Source organism: Mya arenaria, chromosome 1 (assembly GCF_026914265.1).
Source record: "Mya arenaria isolate MELC-2E11 chromosome 1, ASM2691426v1".
Taxonomy (NCBI): Eukaryota; Metazoa; Mollusca; class Bivalvia; order Myida; family Myidae; genus Mya; species Mya arenaria.
This window is the reverse complement of record NC_069122.1, coordinates 56,761,706-56,784,507: the sequence shown is the minus strand read 5'-3', so window position 1 is coordinate 56,784,507 and position 22,802 is coordinate 56,761,706. Positions and strand designations below refer to the sequence as shown.

General features: G+C 33.7%; 1 protein-coding gene across 1 annotated transcript; it reads right to left on the bottom strand.

Moving 5' to 3' along the window:
- Window positions 1-206: 206 nt before the first annotated feature.
- LOC128228134 (guanylate-binding protein 1-like) lies at window positions 207-19,359 on the bottom strand. The gene is made up of 11 exons (XM_052939262.1): window positions 19,007-19,359; window positions 18,641-18,748; window positions 5,991-6,023; window positions 5,490-5,692; window positions 3,996-4,129; window positions 3,559-3,668; window positions 2,287-2,690; window positions 1,557-1,837; window positions 1,094-1,309; window positions 792-873; window positions 207-604 (listed from the first exon to the last, which is right to left on the bottom strand). The coding sequence occupies exons 1-11, from the start codon at window positions 19,357-19,359 to the stop codon at window positions 207-209; spliced, it is 2,322 nt and encodes a 773-aa protein (XP_052795222.1).
- Between the last annotated feature and the right edge of the window lie 3,443 nt (window positions 19,360-22,802).

The window sequence follows — 22,802 nt, the reverse complement described above, 5'->3', positions numbered from 1 at the left end:
CACACCGAAAAATAATTCATGAAACCGTAGTCGAAATATTCGTCCCTTACTTACAGAATAATAATCAAATTCTAAAATGTGCTAAAAAACCGAAGTATTTTGTAATTTAAATACATATTTCAATTCCGTAGACATTGAGGGTCAAACGATGTTTTATAACAGGTTCACGTTGTTTAGTAATGTCATTATGTGTGAGTGTTGTTTTTTTAAAGAATTGGACATTTGGGGTTTTCTGACGTTTTCTTCTTCAGTCTTGGTTCCTTCTCATCAGAGCTCCTTTTCGGTCGTTTTTCCACATCATTTGGCCTTGGATGCGCCTGTTTGTAAATTCTATTCCAGAGGTCGAACTCTTTTACAAGCTGCTTATAGTATGTGTTGTCTTCTGTCAACTCGGCCTTAGCCTGCTCTATTTCTTTTAATTTCAGATCCAGGTTCTCACGGCATTGTGATTCAATACTCATGAGCCCATCAATTTCAACTTTTTTAATAGACTCTCGTGCCTTCTGTTCAGCTGGCTGTTCCCCTTTTGTAACATCTGCAAATTTCTTTGTATTCGGGACTGATCCACTTGAAAGCCGATGTAACTGACGTTCAGCTTCAGCATCTGGAAAAAAGACAGTTTCGAATTTAAACGACCGTTTCTAAAACGCTGAGATAGTATAATTGTTTTAGTCTTTTAAATCACTATTAATTAAGGGTTGTTTGTAACCTTTCCTTTGAATGGCGTTCATTCTCATAAGCATATTTTTTTTAAATTCATAGTAGCCTTGCTGTAGGTCCATAGATCGTACCAATTTTGTCCTTAACCATTTCGTATACGAGTTGCTCTTCTCCCACCTTTGCATCCATATATTCTTGTAAGGCAGCTCTTGTCTGTAATTATAACAGAGCCATAACGTCATAAGTTGCCGTATAACTAAACTGTCTTTCGTCAAGATAATAAGAAAAGCATAAACACAAATAACACATTTTTCAAATATTATAAACGAGAAAACGAACAACACATGTAATTCAAAGGAAATCATACGCCGTATAAAATATTTGGAATCCGCTTTAGATTTTGTTTGTAGTCTGTATCATATTATATATTTACCTTTGATCCAAGGTAGCGTTCTTGCTTTGTGAATTCATCAACAAGTGTATTGATGTCTTCAATGTATTCGTTGTAACCATGCGAATTAGCATACTTGTTCTCTCTGATTTTCCGTTGAATTTTCATATCCAGCTTGTCTAGAGACCTTTTGCATTTGGCAAGGGAGTCTCGCTCTATGATTGATTTGAATCGTTGCAAATGGTTTTCGAAACATTCCTTAAAGAATAGAAAGAAGGTGTATGAAATTGAAATAATTACAAAACAATTCAATCAATTGTTTATCATGCTCTCATATTTCAGCGTACATATATGCGTAAGATGAAACTGACATTAGTAAACTAACAATCTTGGTGAACTATACTTTTTTGCCAAAAAAAACAACCGAATGTAATCTAAACAGTTATTACCTTTTTGATATAATGCCTTATAATTTGTAAGTTCCCACATAGAAATGCATACTTACTGCCGCTCTTCTGTGAAATATATCTCCGTCATCCAAAACAACTAATTCATTTAACTTATTGACGGCGACTTCCATGCAATCATTGTGATACAGTTCAAGCCCTTTCTCATTTGGCATGTGTTTGTTAATCCTTTTCTTCATTTCTTCTTTGTAGCATTTTGACGCTTCCAGTACTGCAAACTGATTTTCTTCTTCTGCCATCATTTTCATAGCATCGTTCAAACACGGTGCCGTCTTTTCCTGCACGGAATTCATGTAGCTTATTATCATCGTTCTCAGCACTAGAATAAGACAACAATTGGTTGAAAATATATTCATTATTTTATAAAATCATAGTTTGGTGCATCTTTGGTGATTTAAAATCTATTTTTAAACTACAATTTGCAGTTCAAGAACCTTGAGGCTTATTTGTCAACTAATCATAAACAATAGGAATATCATCTAGATTGCAAAAATGGTAGCTTTCGTTTCCTTTACATGAACTTTATAGTTGATGTTGTTGTTTTTTTATCTCGTAAAATTATTTTTTAAAGACATTCTGTACATAATGTGTATGAAGAGGAAATCATTTTACGAACATATAACAAGTTATGACGCCATCAATTCGCACTGTTATTTAGCATGACAAGTGTTATTTCCTAACACAGACAGAAAATATTTAATGAAACGGGACCCTAATCCGTTCAAAGATAGTAATACATATTTGATCGTTAATTGATTTGTTACATACTTCTTCCGTTTAACGGCTTTCCTGATTTGAGTTTCTTAGGGCTACAGTCACATAGGTACTGGTGCAAGTCGTTTACCCGTTGCAAAAACTTTGGGTTTATCTCAATATCCGGCATTGATTCTAGTTTTTCGGGATTTACGCATGGGATAGGGATTGCAATGCATTTCCTATTCTTAAAATATCTTTTAATAAGTCGCCTTGGTTCGTTGTAGTTCTTTACATCGTCCGATTTCCCAGTCTCGTAAACCAATCGTTTTTCAAGGAGTTCATCAGCAGATAAATCCAAATCTAATCCAAAATCTCGTAAAACGAGAACGAAGTTTGGAAAGAAGAAGTCAAGAAAACTGTCGTCCCCACTTGCACCTTTTGCAACCGTCACGTTGTTTTGAACCACTTTAAGAAATCTGTAAAGCACATATAAACAGCCAACAATGTACTATAATATAAACAATGTAGTTATTAATGGTATTACTCTAATTAAGGCTGACCTTAACCAAATCTATGTTTGCATCTGCCCAACGTACTTACAAACGCCGCATGTCCTAGTTTTATGCATTGATCAAACACAAATGTATCGGAATGTATTTTTCTAGTATAATTTATGTTACTATTCAGGTATACAAATTGGTGAATATTTACGCAAAAATTTGCTCTTTCCAAGACAAAAAAATAAAAAAAAGTTGTAGAAATGGTAAATCTGTGAGAGTGTAGCTTTAAAGTTTTGATTAAAGTATGGTTTTAGATTTTATAGTATGTATTATAAGGCTAATACCTTAACAATATCAACCCGGTAAGAAAATAAAGCTATCTCTGTAGTTTTCATTGAATTTTGGTTCTGTCAACAAGAACATCAACCCGACATGAAGTTGGACGAATACATTTTATCGAAATATGTCTAAACTCAAATTGATGTCGCTATCAATATCGGTAAAAGCATTCTTAATACATATATATAGAATTAAAAAATCATAATAAAGAGGGCGAAATTCAATTCAAATATATGCAACCCTTGTAGCGAATGAATCTTGACATGCATACAACACAAGCAACACAAGCAACACGTGAATTCGAAAGAATTATTTTATAATCGGATTAATGGTATAATATTGATATTTAGCAATATTTAAACACGTTTTCAATGTTAAACCCGGTATTTAAAACGTAAAGCTCTCATTATACCGAGAACAAATGTCAAATAAATTTTACTAGCTCCTGCTCTTCCTTAAATAAAATTTTCTTTGAAAAAGACGCAACCAATTCGAAAATTCTTACCGAAATTTGCTGATGTGTGACGCATCAAAGACGCCTTTCGTATTGTAGACAAGTACATTGCACAGCAACGTTGCAATTAGGAATATCCAAGTGTCTTCTTGAATTTCAACCTGCAATTACATAACGCAAATTGTACGAAATGCAATGAATGAAAATAGGAAAGAAATTGGAACGGTTGATTGCTAACTCATTACGTCAAGTATCATACGTATACTTGGACAATAGGCAATGACCAGAAAACAAGAGCTTGTTTCTAACTTCAATCAAGTCCATTCCTTCTGATTAATCAATTAAAGAAAACCTGATAAACAAAAAACGCCACATGTGTTGTACATGCACATGAGAACTTATAAATAACTATATATATATTGACATTAAAGTTTTAGGCTTGAGGCTTCATAAAAAATGTGTTTTTGATGTACATGTATTAGGCAAACCTTTTCTGGATCATCGATACCCTCCGTATCGAGAAAAACAATGACCTCGCCTTCTTGAGTCGGGTGAGGTCTACACATAATCCATATTCCTTGCGTCTGAGCGTTTACTGAGTGTCCAACAGTAAAACTCTCCCCTGAAACTAGAATTAACTTTCTTCTGATCCATGAATATCAACGAGATAAAACTGACTCGATTACTTTAGACATCATTTTAACAAATACTATTAATTTATATACTATCGAGATAAATTATACAAAAATCATATTTTCTTCTCATTCACTATTTTATGATCATCGCAACCGGCTCTCCGGTGAGCGCATGGAAGCCTAGTCGCCCTCACCAATTCTTCTCGGGTTGAATTGAAGACTTGGGCGTATGCGAGTTTCATTTGTTGTAATGAAAGGAATAAGGGGTTTTCTTCAGGTACGTTAAACCAATTAAAGTACAAAATAAACTGTGATCAAATCGATCTTTTCAAAATGTGTTTCAAATAACCACCCGCAGACGCAATCGTTACCACCGCCCGCGATAATGAATAGAAATCTTCGCGTTCTTCTCCAATATTCTAACCTAGTTGAAGTTCAATACCTCCTGAACAAATGATCAGAAGTTTTACAACGTTGGTTGTGATAATGCATGTCAGTCGCTTCACTAATTATAACATTCCAAACAGTGTCTTAAACACTAATTTTGATTTGAAGATATATTCAATGGAACAAGCCAAATTTCCGTAAAATTATGATAAATGAGATTGTCAAGTCCTCAGTGGTTTCCTTGTTGTATATTATGCGACCTTAATATAAATAAATAATACAATGCCTTCACGTCCGTAATTTGATGACAATCCGATTGTTTCATTAAAATCGTTCACATCTGAATTAGTCAGCTAGGTCATAAGGTTTTACCACTACACTTTAAGACAAAAAAATGAGAATAACTACAGAAACAAACATAGAAGTCAAAAGTTAAACGTAAACCCCGTTTAATGGCACATGATCAGCGCCAAAGACATAGAACGCAAAAACAAAAATACCAACCAGAAACATTACTACAAAACAAAATTCCACAAACAACACAGTACATAAATACTTTATAAAAATAAGGGCTGCTGACCAGGATTGTTAGGTTCATTAAATGTTTTTAAGCCATCAGTACAATTTACATTTGCTGGGGGATTTAAAAAGTTTGTGTGCATAACCTCACTCTTATTCCAACAATTCCGAGTAAAATAAAAACGTAAATGGTAAATCTTATCAAAGTATTCATTAACTTTAGGAAACTTAATTATGAAACAAATAATATTAAACTTATAGGTTAAACTTATATGAAATTGCCATTTCAAACCGTATGAACAAGTTTGAACGAAAGCAATAGGTAACTGGAACTACTACCACATTTCCGAAATAGACGGATACGGGACATAAAACCATACGTTTAAACGCCTTCACAACTAAGAAAAAATTAGTTTCTATCACTAAGTAGTTTGATCTTACGGCCACACTTCTGTACAAGGCGACGAAGAAGGTACGATTTTCCAGTCCTTAGACATCCAGTAACAGCTATGACACATAATGACTCATCAATTTTTTCAAGTTCTGCAAGGGTGTCATGGTTGTAAGACAGTGCGTGTCCTTCACCAGCATCGTGCTTGACGATAAGTGGTAATGGTCTCTTGAACAATGAGTTTTTGTTGTACCTAGAATGAGACGTTTCGTTGTAGGCACATTTTGATAAGTTACGTGTTTCTATCATTGAAGGAGTAGCTCGCATAACTCCGTTCGTGTTACATTTGGATAACATTGCCGTTTTAGTAGTATTGAATAAAAGTAATAAAAAGCGTCTTAATCAAAGACGATTTTGATATTTCAATCCTATCACTTCATTTAAATAAATATTTTAAGATTACTTATCGAACCTGTAAGTATCTAATGAAAAGTTGATTCACACGGTTTTCTCGAAAATAAATGATTCGTGTTTCGTGGGGAACTACTTACTTCTCTTCTAGTTTTACATTTACAGCATTGGCACTGAAATAAAAAAGGACATCGACTTTGTAGTTGAATCAGGATATCCTAGTCGGTCAATTTGCAAACATGCTTCTGCCAATTTTAGAACTACCGCGAATCTGTCATCAAAAACAGTTAAAATAGAGCTATGATAATTAATTAACATCATTCAGTTTGTTGTTTAACAATGCTCTTGTATGCATAATTCATTATGTCAAACATACCCGGCCGTTTTATTACCACGTGACTCTTGATGGGGTATCGGAACTTTGCTTAAAAGTAAGATGAAATATTAAATTTGCAAAATAATGAAACATTTTCTATAATCAAACACAAGATGGTTTTTCATGTATGCAGAACATTATGCACGCTTCCATTACTCGAAACTGAATGTCCGTGATATTCGTTTGCTTTGTTCGAGAACAAAATTAGGGGAAAGCACTATGAATTATTTAAAAGCATAGGATGGAGAAGCTATGAATTAAACAGTATATATCTAGTATACGAGTACGTTTAACACAGTAGGATGAGCACCGGTGCTCTTAAAACGACATGTTAACAGGAAAACCTCATTTGTGGCCAAAATAATAATGATTTGGTTTTGATTCACCGCCGCACTCTTTTTCCCAATCCATGTCATTATAGCTCGCATAACTCCGTGTATAATCCTAACACGATTTTCTATCCTAAAACACATGATTGAATTGTAACTTGTGAATATTTGAAAGTATAAGCATAACATTAATAAGAACTTTTCACTTCTGATCATAGATCTGTTGGCATCCCATGCATTTCTAGCTGGTCAAACCACACAATCGGCATTGTATACATTGTATACTTGGATACTTCGATTCACAAATAAAGAAAACCAGTTTGGTTGCACAGGGACCTTTGGGTGCTTTTTATAACGCTTACGCCCAAAAGCAAAAACTGCTGTCAGAATAGATAATTTTGTTTAAAAGTATATTAAACATTAACATTGAAATGTTGACAACTTTTGTTGCACTGTTGAGAATTTTCTTATTTATGCCTTTATGTTTTCTTGTATCTTTAGATTTTAAAAAACATATATCTCAAATTGATTTTATTTTAAGGACAATGAAATATGAGATAACATTTCGCACGTTCTGTACTTATTTCTCAATATTGTGAAAAGCAACGGCAACAATCTAAAAAGTTTAAACATAAACCCGGTTTAATGGCACTTAGTTAACGCCAAAGACAAAAAGATCACAAACAAGAAACATGGAAGAACAGCACAAAACTCCACAAACAGCACAGTGCATATTACTTCATATAAAAAGGTATGTTTATCAAGGTACCCCCTGGAACGGTCAGTAAAATGTAAATTTACTTGGGGTTTAAACCAGTTTACGTGCACAAACCACACTCTTATCCCAACAATCCAAAATAAAGAAAAAAACGTAAAAGGTAAATCTTATCAAAGTATGCATTAACTTGAGAAAACTTAATAATACAACAAATAATAATAAACTAATAGGTAAACCCCAAGTACTCAATGATTAGAGATCCCAACTCTATCTGCAGACGGAGGAATACAATTTAAACCACGTGCCCAAGAAACAATGAATATGTTTTCTTGGTCTAACATCTCGTTTACAATCTAACTTGGATATCTATGGCCTACTGATAACGACTCACCGATCAAATATTTCGTTAAATGCAATCCACCGTACGGTAAGACGCAGGTTTTTCCTTTCAAAACCGCTGTAAAGGTTTGATTGATTGTTATTAAATGAGAGTTCCGTAACCAGGAAGTAAATCGAAATCCTATTCTTAGTGGTAATTATAAAACTTAAGTTGAACTAAAATGTTCAATACATTGAAGTTTTTTAGCTCGACTATTCGAAGAATAAGGAGACCTATACTACTCGCCCCAGCGTCGTCGTCGGCGTCCGATTAAAGTTTTAGGGCAAATTGGGATGTTTAATAATACGTTCAATACCCTTCATTCAACTTGCTTAATACTTCACACTGTTGTTCAGGACCATCACATAATGATAGACTCCATATCATCCCATATACAAATTATAGCCCCTGATTGACTATATATGTAACATAGGGTAAAGTTTTAGGGCAGGTTGGGATATTTATTAATAACTTCTATACTCTGCTTTCAATTGACTTTATACTTCACACAGTTGTTCAAGACAATCACACAATAAGGTTACATTACTCCATATTATCTTTAATACAAGTTATGGCCCTTGATTGACATAGGAACTCTTTTTTTTATTCAAACGTATACAAAAAAACACTTCATACAGTTATACGTAGTAAACATTTGACATGTATCTAAAACAAAATTAAATTTCATATGAAGAAACCAGTTGTTTTGCAATTTTCTGATATCGAAAAAAAGGGGGGGGATTGGGCTTTAAAAAATAAAAAACGAAAGAAAATGCCCATAATAGGATTTAAATAAAAAGAAAAGAGACAAACAGGCTTTCTAAAATGTATTTATATATCTGATGATTATAAAAGAAAGGCCCATTTTTGCAAATGGACATTTAGCTTATCCTTCATAATAGCTATTTCACGTTCTATATAGATTCGAATATATATGTATTTTTCAAAATTTCGGAAGTAAGGAATTGTTTCTCTGTTTTTTGAATTGAAAATGTAGTATTTTAGAAGTATAACTATGAAGTTAATGCAGCTATAGTTTTTTTCAACGTTTAATCCTAATAAAACATTTTTTAAATTTAGTTCAATTCTAATACTTTTTGAGTGGAGAAAGCGTGTCAATTCATTCCACAGGTCTTGTATGCTATAACACTCCCAGAACATGTGGTTTATTGTTTCCTCAAAGCTGGAACACAAGTTGCATAGACTAGAATTGGTTAATTTGCATTTTAAAAGATATTTATTTGTTGGTATAATTCTGTTGATTATCTTAAACTGAAAGACTCGTATACATGTGTCAATTGTTGCTATAAATGGCAGTGAATATACTTCCTTCCAATTAAGTGTTTCGTTTAAAGAGTTTTCCCATATATCTTTATGTTTTACACATGACATAGGAACTTAGGTTAAATTTTTAGGGCAGGTTGAAGTTGTAGGGCAATTTTGGATTTTAATAAAAAAGCTTCTGGTGGGAGGGCAGCGTCAAAGTCACTTTATGTATCGAAACATTTCAGCTAGGTTTGACATATAGTGACCAAACTTGGTATTTAGGAAGATTTTATGGAAAGTTTACGGAGACCTTTCATGGGATTGCGTTTGAGGCCCCTAAGATCAAGGTCAAGGTCAAAGTTACTAATAATAAAAAAATGGTTTGTATTGAATAAATAAAGTTTAGGGTCGAGATATTGCGAGCAAACTTGGTATATAAAGAGTTTATAGAGACCTTTCATGAGATTGTTGTTAGGGCCCCTGAGAGTTATGGTCATTGTTTTCTTTTTAATTTTATTATTTTATTGCTTTTGACGGGCACATACATCATTATTGTATTCACTTCTAAGTCAAATGGCGTAGTCGAGCACGCTGTCTAACTACAGCTCTTGTTTATTATGTTTTATACATCGACATGGATATGCATATAGTTTATATGTATGTATGGTGGAAAAAAATGTCGGTGTGTAAATATATAAAACGTTGTTTAAAAAATTGCTCCTTCTGCTCCATACCCCTTTGCAATGCCCCATGCATAAAAGTCCCCGGCCTTGACGATAAAGCTATCTTAGAGCTATGATAATATATTAGCATTACTTATATGCAAAACATGTTTGAACAAATGCACATTTTTTTCAAGTACATAGAGATCCACTCTATTCATGAACTTCAAATACTACTTAAGATAAGAGTATAAAAAGCTCAAAATTGCGTGCTGTTACGTGCAATCGAGATTGATGTGAATATAATGTAAGAAAAGCACTGTGTGATTCACTGTTTCTTTAGTCACGAATATTTTAAATAAAATCCAAGGTTTACGTTTTTTAGAACACCGGGATAAATCATCAGCTAGTAAACATTGTAACCACATACCGCACATCTTAATTGAAGATTATATAAGCTTAATACATATGTTACTATATATAGTAACACATTTGTACAGGGATTTCGCGATTATTTGCATGACTCAGCGATTATCAGTTTTTCGGCCCGGGCCGATTATCGATTACCATTTTGCGGCCCGTTGAACGTTCGCACGTGAATTCAAGTTTCGCCTTAAAATGAATTTTGGCGACTATGAATTAATGACTAAATAATCAAAATTTATTGATCTGATTGAACATATTTATTGTTAAAATCTTAAAGGGAGGCAAACGCGAACGCAGTTTAGGAAGATATGCTAGTGTTTGATAACCAGTGTGGACCGTTAGGGTGGCGTTTTTCAATCTGCGTTGACATTTAAAAAACAAAACAAAGGGAGCGGCAAAATTGAATTTACTTGAAAAACAGCAATTGTTCATACCTGTTGACATCATTAATACGAGGTATTGGTTTATCTAAGTACAAACAGTCGTTCTACTTGCTAGGTGTTCATGTTTATTGAAATGAATTCAGTTATTCAGACCATGAACAGAAAGATGTCAGTGATTCGTACAGAAAAATTCGGATAGACGTTGTGGACTGTTCAAAGTGATCAATTGAAATTGGAATGGGAACATAAAAGTTACAACAAAATGCTGTTTGCCTGTTTGGTTCACTCTCAAAAACGAAATAAAAGTAAATTTAATTTGAGAGTGAGTTAACTCATCGTTGTCAAGCGAGAGCAAAATAAGCACAATTGGATAGCAGGTAAACTTTAAAAAGCAAACTGTAGACTTACAATTAAGAAAAATATACATATGTATTAAAGAGGTTAATACACGGCGTAGCCGGGCCGTTGAGTGAAAATTGGACCTCGTGCTCATAATGTCCCTCGACTACGTCTCGGGCCATTATGAGTCACTCGGGCCAATTATCACTCAACGGCCCGGCTATGCGTTTATTAACCTCTAAATATTAACGCGTCATTTAGTCTACGTCTTCTTAAGCATGTTTTAAAATTACACAAGTAAAATTATAGACTCTTCATGCCAGCCCATCAGCCTACAACTGACAAAATATATGTTAAAGAGCACAATGATACAAGCAATGAAACACAGCACGAAAGACAAAACAACGCCACAAGTCAAGAAAATATCGTTATTGGTAAATGTTGGGGTAACTGCATAAACACCGTCACTAAAAAGAAAGCTGTAATCCACGGGGAATTTAAACCAATTTAGGAGCGTTTGCTTCAGCATCAATCGACAAAGAAAAACGACCATAAGACAGTAAAAATAAAAAAAAGTTTAATGAAATATGAATGTAATAAAATACTGTCATATCAGCACACAAATACTATAGCAAAATGAAAACCGTTAATATTACCCTCCTTTCTTCTCGAACATCTTTTGCGTCTCTTTAAAATCCATGATGAGCAGTATTTACCTTAAACAAATACATAAAATTAAAATATATATTAATATGAATATCGAAAATACATGGAACGAAACGACACTAGATATAGCATAGTTGATAATAGTGTTCTACTATAAAAGCACAGGTTGTTAGATAATCAATCCTCTCGAATGAATAGAACTCATCGTTATGCAGTCTTAACAAGCTGATAGCTGTAAGGGTTTCTTATTACAACCTCAAATCAAATTACTTATTTTGCAGTCGTTCCTTCACAGCTTAAACGTTTATCGAATGCCTTCAGCGTTCACGTAGTTTGTTTATATGGTTAAAAAATACATGTTTACTATTTGTAAAGGTCGGGCTGTTTTAAACTTTAGTTAAAAGAAGCCATTATTAGGCAGACATCTTTATAACGTGTCCTGAATACAATAACATTCTGACAGACACACACACATCGTAAGGACAATTCTTTTAAAGGTTATACGCATGCCCACATATAACTTTTGATTTTATTTAAGTGACATTGATGAAGACGTACCCTATACATATAACATTGTACAAAGTGTCGTTGAACAATATAGACATTACTGAGCTATCGGTGTATGTCTCGTATGCGCAATTGGAGAAATTAGATTTTGGGCCTAACGTGAACCGCCTTTTCATATGCCAATGGCAACGCGGGTCCACAAGTGCCAACGAAAACAAGCGTTCCTTAGAGGTTCAAGCTATATAGTGTGTTACCTCAAAACGCTTCTTCAAAGTTGCATACATTATAGCAATGGAAGAGAAATATCTTAAAAAACAGCACTGACAAAAGCTTTAATTGTCAGTCAATGAAAATATAAACTTACATTATCTCATTTAATAAAACAGTTAGACAATATTTAACAAAAGTGTGCTTACCTGTATTTATTTAAAAAACAGTTTTCAAATGTTATCCATGCTGCATGCTCACCTCTTTCAATCTATTTCTATCGGCAATTTTCTTCAGATAATCATGTACTTATATGTAAACATCCACTTCATTCCTTATCATTTTTCCAATAAAGCATAAATAAATCACGACTAGGTTTTACGATATAATATAAAGATTGAGAACAAAATATTTATCGCAAACTGTCTGCAAAATATATAGATAGGCAAAGCACAATAATAAACGTAATTCGTACACAAACCCTTTTGTATAATTGCGTTTATGGTTTTAATAATGGTTTCTATAATATATTCTAAAATAACATAAAGTAGTGACTCCCTCCCTCTGCCCGAACTCTGTAAGAGCGTTACACAAAAGCGAGATTACTGCATCTATCCCGTTTGTGCCAGCTCCATCTTTCACTATCATCTGGGTTTCGTGTTTCAGGTAGGTGTACCGAATGGGAAGGGTGTCGTCATAAAACCCGATTAATTGACATTTTCTGTTAATACATAGACATATTTTTAGTGAGAATCTGTTTAAGGAAGTATACTTACAAGAAGTAAGAATCTGCCACATAACAACCGTATAAAAGCACAAACACTTATTTTGACACAACGGTTGTCATGCTTCAAAGTATTGTTGCTAAACAAAAGCTTTTCACATTGAAGTGTGACTATTACCTAGGAGTATAAAGATCCCATCTGGCAAATGTGGTGTGGCAGGCACAAGTTCTGGGCAAAGTCGAATATACGTATTTTAAGTGTGCTGTAAGTCAGTTGACCATCGCAGGATTTGTACCAAAGGACGGCCCGCGTGTTTCAAAATCGTCCTTAGAAGCAGTTACGTAGTCTTTGAACTTCTGCTTTGAATTCAATAACATGTGCATATAAGAGCATAAACTATTGAGCTCATACAATAAGAATTTTAAACACATTATCCTCTATTTTTAATCAATATTACGTATTTGACGAGATACAGAGACAATCTCGATACCAATACCAGACAATTAAAGACAATATATGCCAGAACTCGCTCAAAATCGACCAAACTCGGCCAATATCAACAAAACTCGGCTCATATAAGTTTCATCCGTTTTGATTGGCTACAAAACTCGCCTAATATAGGATTTGAGAAATGGGCCATTTTCATTGGCTGTCGATACTCGCATAATATGAGAAATATGCTGGAAAATATTTTTAAATTTAACTTTTTTGTTTTCCGTTTCCCGACTGTTTTAAAGTTTTCGTGCCTCGTATAAACCTATTCGGAATACTTGGACCTACTGAATGATTGAACCACTTTGTACGGTTGGATATTACAGTTGTCAAGTATATAAAAGCAGACACCATGAATGAATGAGGGATAAATACGGCTTCAATGTGAACTAAAGGTCAGATACAATAAAAAATTTAACCAAACTGGTAATAGTTAATTAATCAAATACTTATTAAATAGGTGATTTCATATTGGCCAAGTTATTTGTCCTCGGTCAGCTCACCTCGTAAAAATAACCAGGCCAATATAAAATCACCTAATTAATAGCATTATAATATAAGGGCCTGTTTTCATTGAATATACATAAATTTAAAAAAAAAAGGATTAGAAAAACAAACGTAACAGTGTAACAGGACGACTTCATTATTTCAATATTTTGTTTTCCTCGTCAATGCAGAGACGCTTAAATATTTCTCTTAAAATATGTATTTCTATTTTGCTTTGACAACCCTCTGAACATTTTTACAAAGTAAATCCATTGAAGGCTTTTACTGTTTTGATTGGGTAAAAGTCAACTACATTTAAGTTAATATCCTGAACGGATCATAATTATGACCCAGGCTAAATATTTGCACTGCGATGCCTAAAAAGACGACACAGAGGCTACGAAAGAACCTCTACAACGGGAAAGAGGCTCTCACAGAAAACGGTATAAAAACCGTTTTGACAAAGTTAAATGGTTTATTGTTTGATATGTAAAGATTTTGAAAGGGAGGTCTTTCGGAAGAACAGCTAGATGCAAACTATGCAACGCCAGTTTCTGTTTGATTGCAACTGTCCATTGTCGATTATGACATTTGCAACACTGTCAATGCTTGCTTGAAACAGAACAACTCGTATTAAAAAAAATGGAAAGCAAACTGAAAGACTCCTGATCATAAGCGATTCCCAGAATTTAAAACCCTCTCAAGACTAAACAATTGTGCAGAAGTGTGTTTGCATTTCAACAAAATGAGGGTAATGTGCTTGCAATAAATATCCTTGGGGACATAAACAAGTGATTTTGGACATGCGATGCCTTTAAAAGGTTATCTACAAATATTCCAAAATTCAAGAAATATATCTGGTGAAGAAAGTCTGGCCTGTCCGCGTTACGCCTGAACCAGTCCCTCCCCCTCTCAAAACATATGCGTGATTGACTTAATTTATGAGTAAGTGTATCATTAGGATGTGTTCCCACTTTCCCAACCGCTTTTTTCCTGTAGAAATTAAAGTTTGGGTTGGGGATATGTATTGTGTATTAACAATACAGTTGATAGGTGATAATTGGCGAAGTATTTGGTGTGCAAGGAGAGGAGGGAAGGGTTAAATACGAGAGTCGTTTATATAGTATGGCATTCTTGATCGTTGTTTGTGATTGAACGTGTTTTATTCGGTTTGCAACGCTGAAAATGCGTCTTTTGGCATCACTACCATGCTCCACAACTCTATTTATCACAATAAATGCTTATAAGTCAATTAATAAAGTAAAAGGCAGCGTACCATTAAAAACATTTTTTGTGATATATTTGAATTTGAATAAGATTTCATGAATAGAACATACTTGTCCTTTTATTTTATTATTTGTTTGGCAATGTAGACTTCATGTTATTTGTACAGTCGAATTGATATGAAGTGGCAATATTTCAATATTTGCAGTCTGCATTTTAAGATTTACGACACAAACAACCTATCTTTGGATTTGTACCCTCCAATAGCTGACATTTTGTCGAGTAAGAAATTAGTGGGCACTTGACATAAGCAATAATTTATGAAAAAAGCGATTTATTAAAAGGCTGTTTGCACTCAAACACAGACCTGCTGAGGCGCTACATATTCCACCTAATAAAACAAGCAACGCACTGTGCCCATTTAATTTTCCTGGTTACAAAACAAAAATCATATATCTTTCTTAATTTATTGCATGTATTCAAAATTGAGATGAGTGATATGCTGCGTATCTTGACAAGGCTTAAAGAATTAATGGATATCCCCGGTGTCAATATCCATCTATACAAGCCGTCTAGGACACGCGTCACTTTGTCCTTGGTGTAAAACATTCTAGAACGCGGTCTAAAATGTAGAACAAGTTTTAACTTATAAGGGTAAATGATGATACTTTGAAGAAAACAATTTTGTTTTCATGGAATTCAAAGGGAGGCATTATATGATTTTGTTGTACTTTAGCTTTAAACTGCATTCAAATATGCCGTGTTTTCAAGCCTATGAGAGCATAAAATAGTCTTTAATGTTTTGAAGCATGTGTGCACATTAACCATCAGTATACCAGACTCATTCATTCTAATTCCGTATTATTTCATATTATGGTATTAGCTTTGTAAATGCAATACTTGAAGAGAAGTAAGTCGATCTAGTTAAATCAACCATACAATGGTTTGTCGAAATCAATAAATAACCGTTTTATTTAAATCCTTGTCTTATACTTTATGTACGGTTTAATACGCTTCATTACGTATTGCTAAATCATGTAACTGTTTATAAAGGTAGTTCATTTTCCATTTAGTGTCGTCATTTAACCTCGTGTGAAGTAACGATTTAAATAAAAACACATTCTATTAAAAGTATAGAGACTATATGGTGGCTCTCACGGTATATTACCTCAGTATTCATTCTAATTATATACGGAAATCAAACGATTGGGCAAATATTTTGATTTAAATTATTCCGGAAATTATATTTCTGCATTGCATGTAGCGAGGGATATGGAATTGCTTTGTCAGTGTGTGGTATTCGCCCCATCATCAGCGCGGGCATTTGCCTTGGTCCCCTCGTAATTGAACCATTACGCCTGCACATCAGAGCCTGATGGGTACTTTTAAAATAGAATGCAAACGTATCGGTAAGAACAGGAATACCGTAAGCATTACGTGAAGTTGAGATGATAGCTTATTGTATCTTATGCAACATGAGACGGAAAAGCTGTTGTAGCGATGCATGGAATAAAGATATCCTGGGGCCGTATTCAATACCTATCTGAGATTTTCTCTTAGATTCATCCTTATCTTAATTTAAAATCTTAAATCGGTCCTTAGATTGAAAATGTGAACTAAGATCGAAATCTTAGTCTTATTCTAAGATCCTCTCTTAGAACCACTCTCAGATTCGTCACCAAGCACGCGGTTCTAAATATAGATATTCTGTAGTTTCCCAGCGTTAAAAATAGTAACAAAAATGCGCGGACGTTGTAGAAGTTATGCAGACTTTGTATTTTTCCCAAAGTTTGGAAAGTCCCAATTTGGTACCAGGTTCAATTCCAAAATATATCACAGACATTCTCGGGTGTGATCAAGTTGGGAAAAATATTTAAAAATGACTCTCACATTCTAAACAAGTCAGCATAGTGACTTTTTTTACAAGATTTGCAAAAAATATGATAGCACATTTTAGAATTAGAGTTTGTAATTCCAGGACATATCAGCCAGTGTTGGAGGCAGATGAGGTTCCTGCCACGTTTCATCTTTCAAGACCTGAGGCTAGCACGACTTCCAAAGTGTTCACAACCTCTACATCATGCAATCGATGTTGCTGTCAGGAGTGTAAAGCAATCAGGCAGCTGCAAAAAAGAAAATTAGAATTAGAAGTGGCTATTTTAGCAAAGCAATTATAAAAAAAAACAATAAAGATCAATATGCACATTGAGTGCTGATGCCAAACTTTATTAAAATTACATACAAATATTTAAGTTAAATTTTGTGGCATTGACAGGTTAAATTTGGAAAGAGATTACAGTGAAGGACCTCTAACTACATTCTTAATATCCGATATATGTCTGTTGCCAATTATCAGCACATTTTAGTACACTTTTATTATAGAACATAGTTATGTATTTTGGTACTCTTTAAAGTCTTTGATTAAAACTACTGTTAACTTGCATGTACCGAGTATTTGGTAATCCACCTTGTTGTTTATTGATGGCATTTCAGAAATTATGCAACTTGTGTTCTGCACAACAGTGTTTTCCCATACCTAAAGTTATGTTTCAAGAGTAAGGCTCCAAATTTGATTAGTCTATGTACATTTCACTCAAGGGATATCCATTTTTAACTTATATGGGGGGAAAGCACTTTAAACTACATGTAATACCACTCCCCTACAGAATCAAATTTACCCTATTCATTTGGGGTCCAAATTAGCAAAAAGACACATGCGACCATATACTGAAAATAATATTTGCCTTTCCCCATGTGGGTTATATATTTAACTGAAAAAGCCATAAGAATAAGTGTTCATGAGCAGAATTTGTATTTTGTTCAATAGTATTTTGCATTGAAAACAAATTCTTAGATACATTATTGAATGTGCCATTGATACTTTATTTAATATTACTTTCAACAAAAGAATACATTTTATAAACATTGCCATAACATGACAAAAGATGGTAATGTTAATGTTGAAATAAAATTATTTTACCAAAGTATGTTGAAACAAAGTGGTCTCTGTATCTTAGCCCAACAAGATTGTTAGCTTGAGGCTGCACCCTGCCATCATCACCATTTCCACCATTATTGTTGTCTTCTATAGCTGCTTGCAAATGTTGTGCAAAACACAACAAGCAATGACTAGCCTTTTAAATAGAAGTTATATATATATATATATATATATATATATATATATATATATATATATATATATATATATATATATATATGTATTTGATGATTTATAACTAACATAAGAATTTTAAGAAATTAGCTTCATGATTTTTAAGTGCAATTCCTTTCCTCCTTAAATGTGTATAGTATCACTTGTGTGACCGTTTAAATCTTAATACAAAATTTATTAAGAATGTATACTGAAACTCTACACAACTTAACCAACAATATTGAATTCCGTATTGAATTAACATTCATAAAAAACTTGTTGTTATTTTAATGTATTGCTGTACATGAGTAAAGTACTAAGTGTTACAATTAATTATTTAATGTAATTGTATTCTATATTCTGTAACATATTATTATTGTGATAGTTTTATTTGAAGTTAAATTTCAAATAAATTAGGTTACACTTAAATTGTTCATCTTATATTATAATTCACCTGCACACTTTAACTGGCTGGAGGATTATTTCCCTATGAAGAATGCCAAATCTCCTCTTTAACTGACCTATCCCTCTCTCAACCAAAGCTCGAGTGACTTTGTGGCTCCTGCAATAAATATTATTGATGAAACAGCCTTTGTGTGTATGAAACAAAAATTGAGCTGCTAATGTAATGTTTATCTAAAAGTTGCATAAATTTTTGTTTTGATTCCAATTACATCTAGCAGATCAGACAACAGAATAAAATAATTTGGGCTCTAAATTTAATTTATTCAAAATTTAATCAACCACAATGTTACAAGATCAATACATGTAGGGCTATGCATTTCAGATTATGCGGAGTTAAATTAATTTTGAAACATACCTGTTATAGGCTTGTTCGGCCTGGGTTTGCGGAGCTAGGAAAGGGGTAAGCAGCCACCTTTTGGCTGGATAGCCGCTGTCCCCAAGCAGATGGAAACCGTGTGGCATGTGGCCATTCTCAAAACGGTTGTTTAACGAGCTTTCTCTTAAAACTCTACTGTAATGCACGGATCCAGGCCAGCGTGCAACAACATCAATTATATTGTACCATCCGTCAAAAACAACTTGAACATTTATACAATGTTTCCCTTTTCTGTTGACATAAATTTCTTCATGTTGATTGGGTGAGGCAATGTTAATATGAGTTCCGCCTATGGCCCCAATGACTTTCGGAAACCGTGCAATCCCCTGCATTTGCACGGCATTCCGTCTGAATTCTTCAACACTACCTGGAAACCTAATAAATTGCCTAATCAACGCAGGTGATGACAGAGCATTAATAACTTCAGTCAACACACGTGACACTGTTGGCTGACTGACGCCATGTATGTCCGCATCATTTAACTGTATTAAGCCAGTAACTAAATATCGTAATGTAATCAAGATTTTTTGTAGCATTTAAGGCGTTATTTCTGGCTGCTTTAGGTGAAATGTTAGCCCCGATCAGCTGTGTTAAATAATTGATTCCAGCTCTGTCAAATCTGTATCTATTTATAATATCCATTTCCAGTAGAGTATCAAGATTCGGGGCACGATCCACGATCTGAAATAATAGCCTGACATGTTATTTAATCATAATTTAAATTAAAAAATAACATCATGACAAATACTTTGAAAATTTATCAATTTTGGCCGATAGTTTGCATTAAACTTACATGTAGCTTTTAAGTAAAGAAGTACACATATTACCTGGTTGCAGCTGCACATTTTTACGAGAAGTATTCACATTCATGAACTTACCGTAGAAATCTTTTCTTTACACAATTTTAAAGATTTCTTTACTAAGCTTATATGAAATTTGATGGGGCAACATGACAATTCATGGAATTATGATTCTATTTTTTATAGTAAATATATATGCTATCTCAGTTCACATGAATGGTTTCCATTTACGTTATAAGAGATGTATTCTTATGAATCCAATCATTGATATTTTCACTATCATTACTTACAGTTGACTTTATTTCAGTAATGTTTTCAACATTGTTTCTTTCTGTTCTGAGATTAACCTTTGGAGAACCAGAAGATATTGAAGGGGGTAACATATGACAAGAATTGGATTGTGATATAAACAACACAAAACAAAACCCTCTTTAATTCACCCCCTTCAAATTGGAATCCAATCTCTATTACATCAAGATAATGATTTTTTTGGCATGTTATGATTTTAGTTCAATGTAACATTCTCCTTTCGAATTCTAAACATGTCTGACTGCTTTAACTATTTTATCACTGACAGTTGACATTTGAACATAACACACAGTCAAACAAATAAATTGACATAATTGTTTATTAACATGTGTCTAAGGTGGTAAACGAATATCTTTCATGTTATTAATCATCAAATGCCACATAAAAAAATGGTTATCGACATGACATAAAAAATACCCATTGAAGAAATGTGAAACGGTTGAAATGAAACATTTCCGGAATATCGCGAAATTATATGATGTAGTTAAGGCGTTCGCTAATGTAATATGCATTATTTTTGCTGTTGGTAGCGAATCAATCAACACCAAAGTATGACAAATCAGACGAGTAATACTGTAATAATTCCACGTTTTTACAACTCTTGCATGTGTTTTTAGGTGAGATATTTGTTCGACCTTCACATTTCCATTCCAACTCCCTATTGTACAGTAGGCTACAGAAAACCATAAAAAAGAAAAAAAAAGGTACTTACTGCTGAGCGACAGGAGCAGACTTTTTTTTAAATTCAACCAAAATCCCCGTAAAATACCGTGATCTTATTATGTTATAAATTAAGGAAGGTAAACACTTCCTTAACTTCTTCAAACGATCTTAGTTGAAATCTCAGATTCTTGAACTCACTAAGTCCAAATCTTAGAATCTGGTAGAATTGAGGACCAATCTAAGAACAAAACGACCAATCTAAGGATGAAACCAATCTAAGATACATATTGAATACGGCCCCTGGTCGATATTATCAAAAGAAAACGGATCAGGATTGTTAGCTCATGTCAGACTAAAGCGGATGTAAGGAACAGATGAATTATCCAGTGACGAAAAAAATGTTAATAAACGTGAATGTTTCGTGAAATATACTAATTTGATTTGCTCGATAATCATTGTTAAAAAGGCTGCATTCTGAAATGAATCACTCCGGAGTCCGCTTTCTGCGCAGAAACCCGAATTGGGTAATTTTATCATTATTTAAGTTATTTTATACATTTTTCAAAGAGTAAAAAGCTACAATTGAAAAACAATATTGGTTAGCAAATTTTGAATAGTACTCGAGAAACACTTTCTACAATTTTACAAAGGAAGCCTTATTCTTAAAATATTACTTAATGTGTACAAAGTATGTTTTCATGTGACTTTTGTGTACCAATCATCTAAGGTATAAGTATCCCTTTAAAATGCCTGTTTAGTTCAACTGATTCATGCCTGTATCTTAATAAAATTAATATGCAAAAAGGCGACCTGCCTAAATTTATTACGCAAGCCCCCTCATAGATTAGAACGTTCAGTGTGGTGTTCTTTAAAGTATGCCAAGCGAGCGACATATAGTTAGGTAATGTTTCTATTTGTGCGAAAATGTCTTTATTATCATGTTTTGTTATAGTTATATTATTATAAATAGTATTATACAAGTTTTAGACATTGATGCATAATTTTATTGGTTTAAACAATATTATTTTCGATATAGTATTTACAATTAGTTTAGTTTAACAAATTAGAGCATAATCAACGTTAACAAAGACCAAATATGTATTGCAGTTTAAACAAAGAACATGTTAATTATGCACCACACAATAGTGTAAACAGAATTGAGAAGAAAGCCTTAAGGCTTATACTATGTCTCGCTTCTGTAGGTCATTCAAGCTGCTCAGGCTAGTGCGCAAGTTGCGGTGACTCGAATAGATATAATCTTATAGTCGTATTGTGTAAACTATGGTATGTAAAAACAAACTGTTTTAGTCTGAAATCATTTGGTTAAAAGGAAGAAAATATAACGATATAATAAAAGGAAGCTGATACGAGAGGTGTGGTACAGGCACTGGCCAGATCGGGATTGTGTTAAGGATTGTTAGAATGTGTACTCAAAAATGTTTAGATTGACGTATATAGTTCTGGACGCTATCAAAGATAAGTTTGTACGTTTGATATGAGGCCATCTTCGATCCAAAGAGAAACAGTTGAAGAGACAATTGCCCAACGGTGGATTACTGAACAATCAGAATATTTCTTTGGGTGCTATATAATGGACAGGTGAAGAAAATGTGGAAGGGGTCATCAATTTAATCGCATTGACAATTAGGACTGTTGTCAATATTTTTTGAGAATAGATGTTCATTAAGATTGCTACAGTGCATACGTAACCTCGCGTGATTAACACAGGATTTGCGGCCACTTTCGTAGTAGAAGTCAGGAACTTGTTTTATGTTCTTATTAAGTTTGTATTTGAAAGAAGGCACGGATGGCGATGAACGAATTTCTTCCGGGAGTGCGTTCCATGTGGATATAGTTGATGGCAGAAATGAACTCGTCAACAACTGTGATTTGCATGAAATATCTCGAAGGTTATCTGCATTTCGAAAGTTATACGAAGTAGTATCGCCAACTCTTGTTGGAATCAGTGAAGTAAGATATGCTGGTGCAAGGGAGTGAAACAT

Excerpts from the sequence above, each read along its gene's own strand:
- LOC128228134 (XM_052939262.1), bottom strand. The coding sequence starts at position 19,359 with ATGCAGGGGATTGCACGGTTTCCGAAAGTCATTGGGGCCATAGGCGGA. Across the intron at positions 6,024-18,640 it reads CAGCCAGTTAAAGTGTGCAG|TGCCAATGCTGTAAATGTAA; the intron begins GTGAATTATAAT and ends TTTTTATTTCAG. Across the intron at positions 874-1,093 it reads AACGCTACCTTGGATCAAAG|ACAAGAGCTGCCTTACAAGA; the intron begins GTAAATATATAA and ends TTATAATTACAG.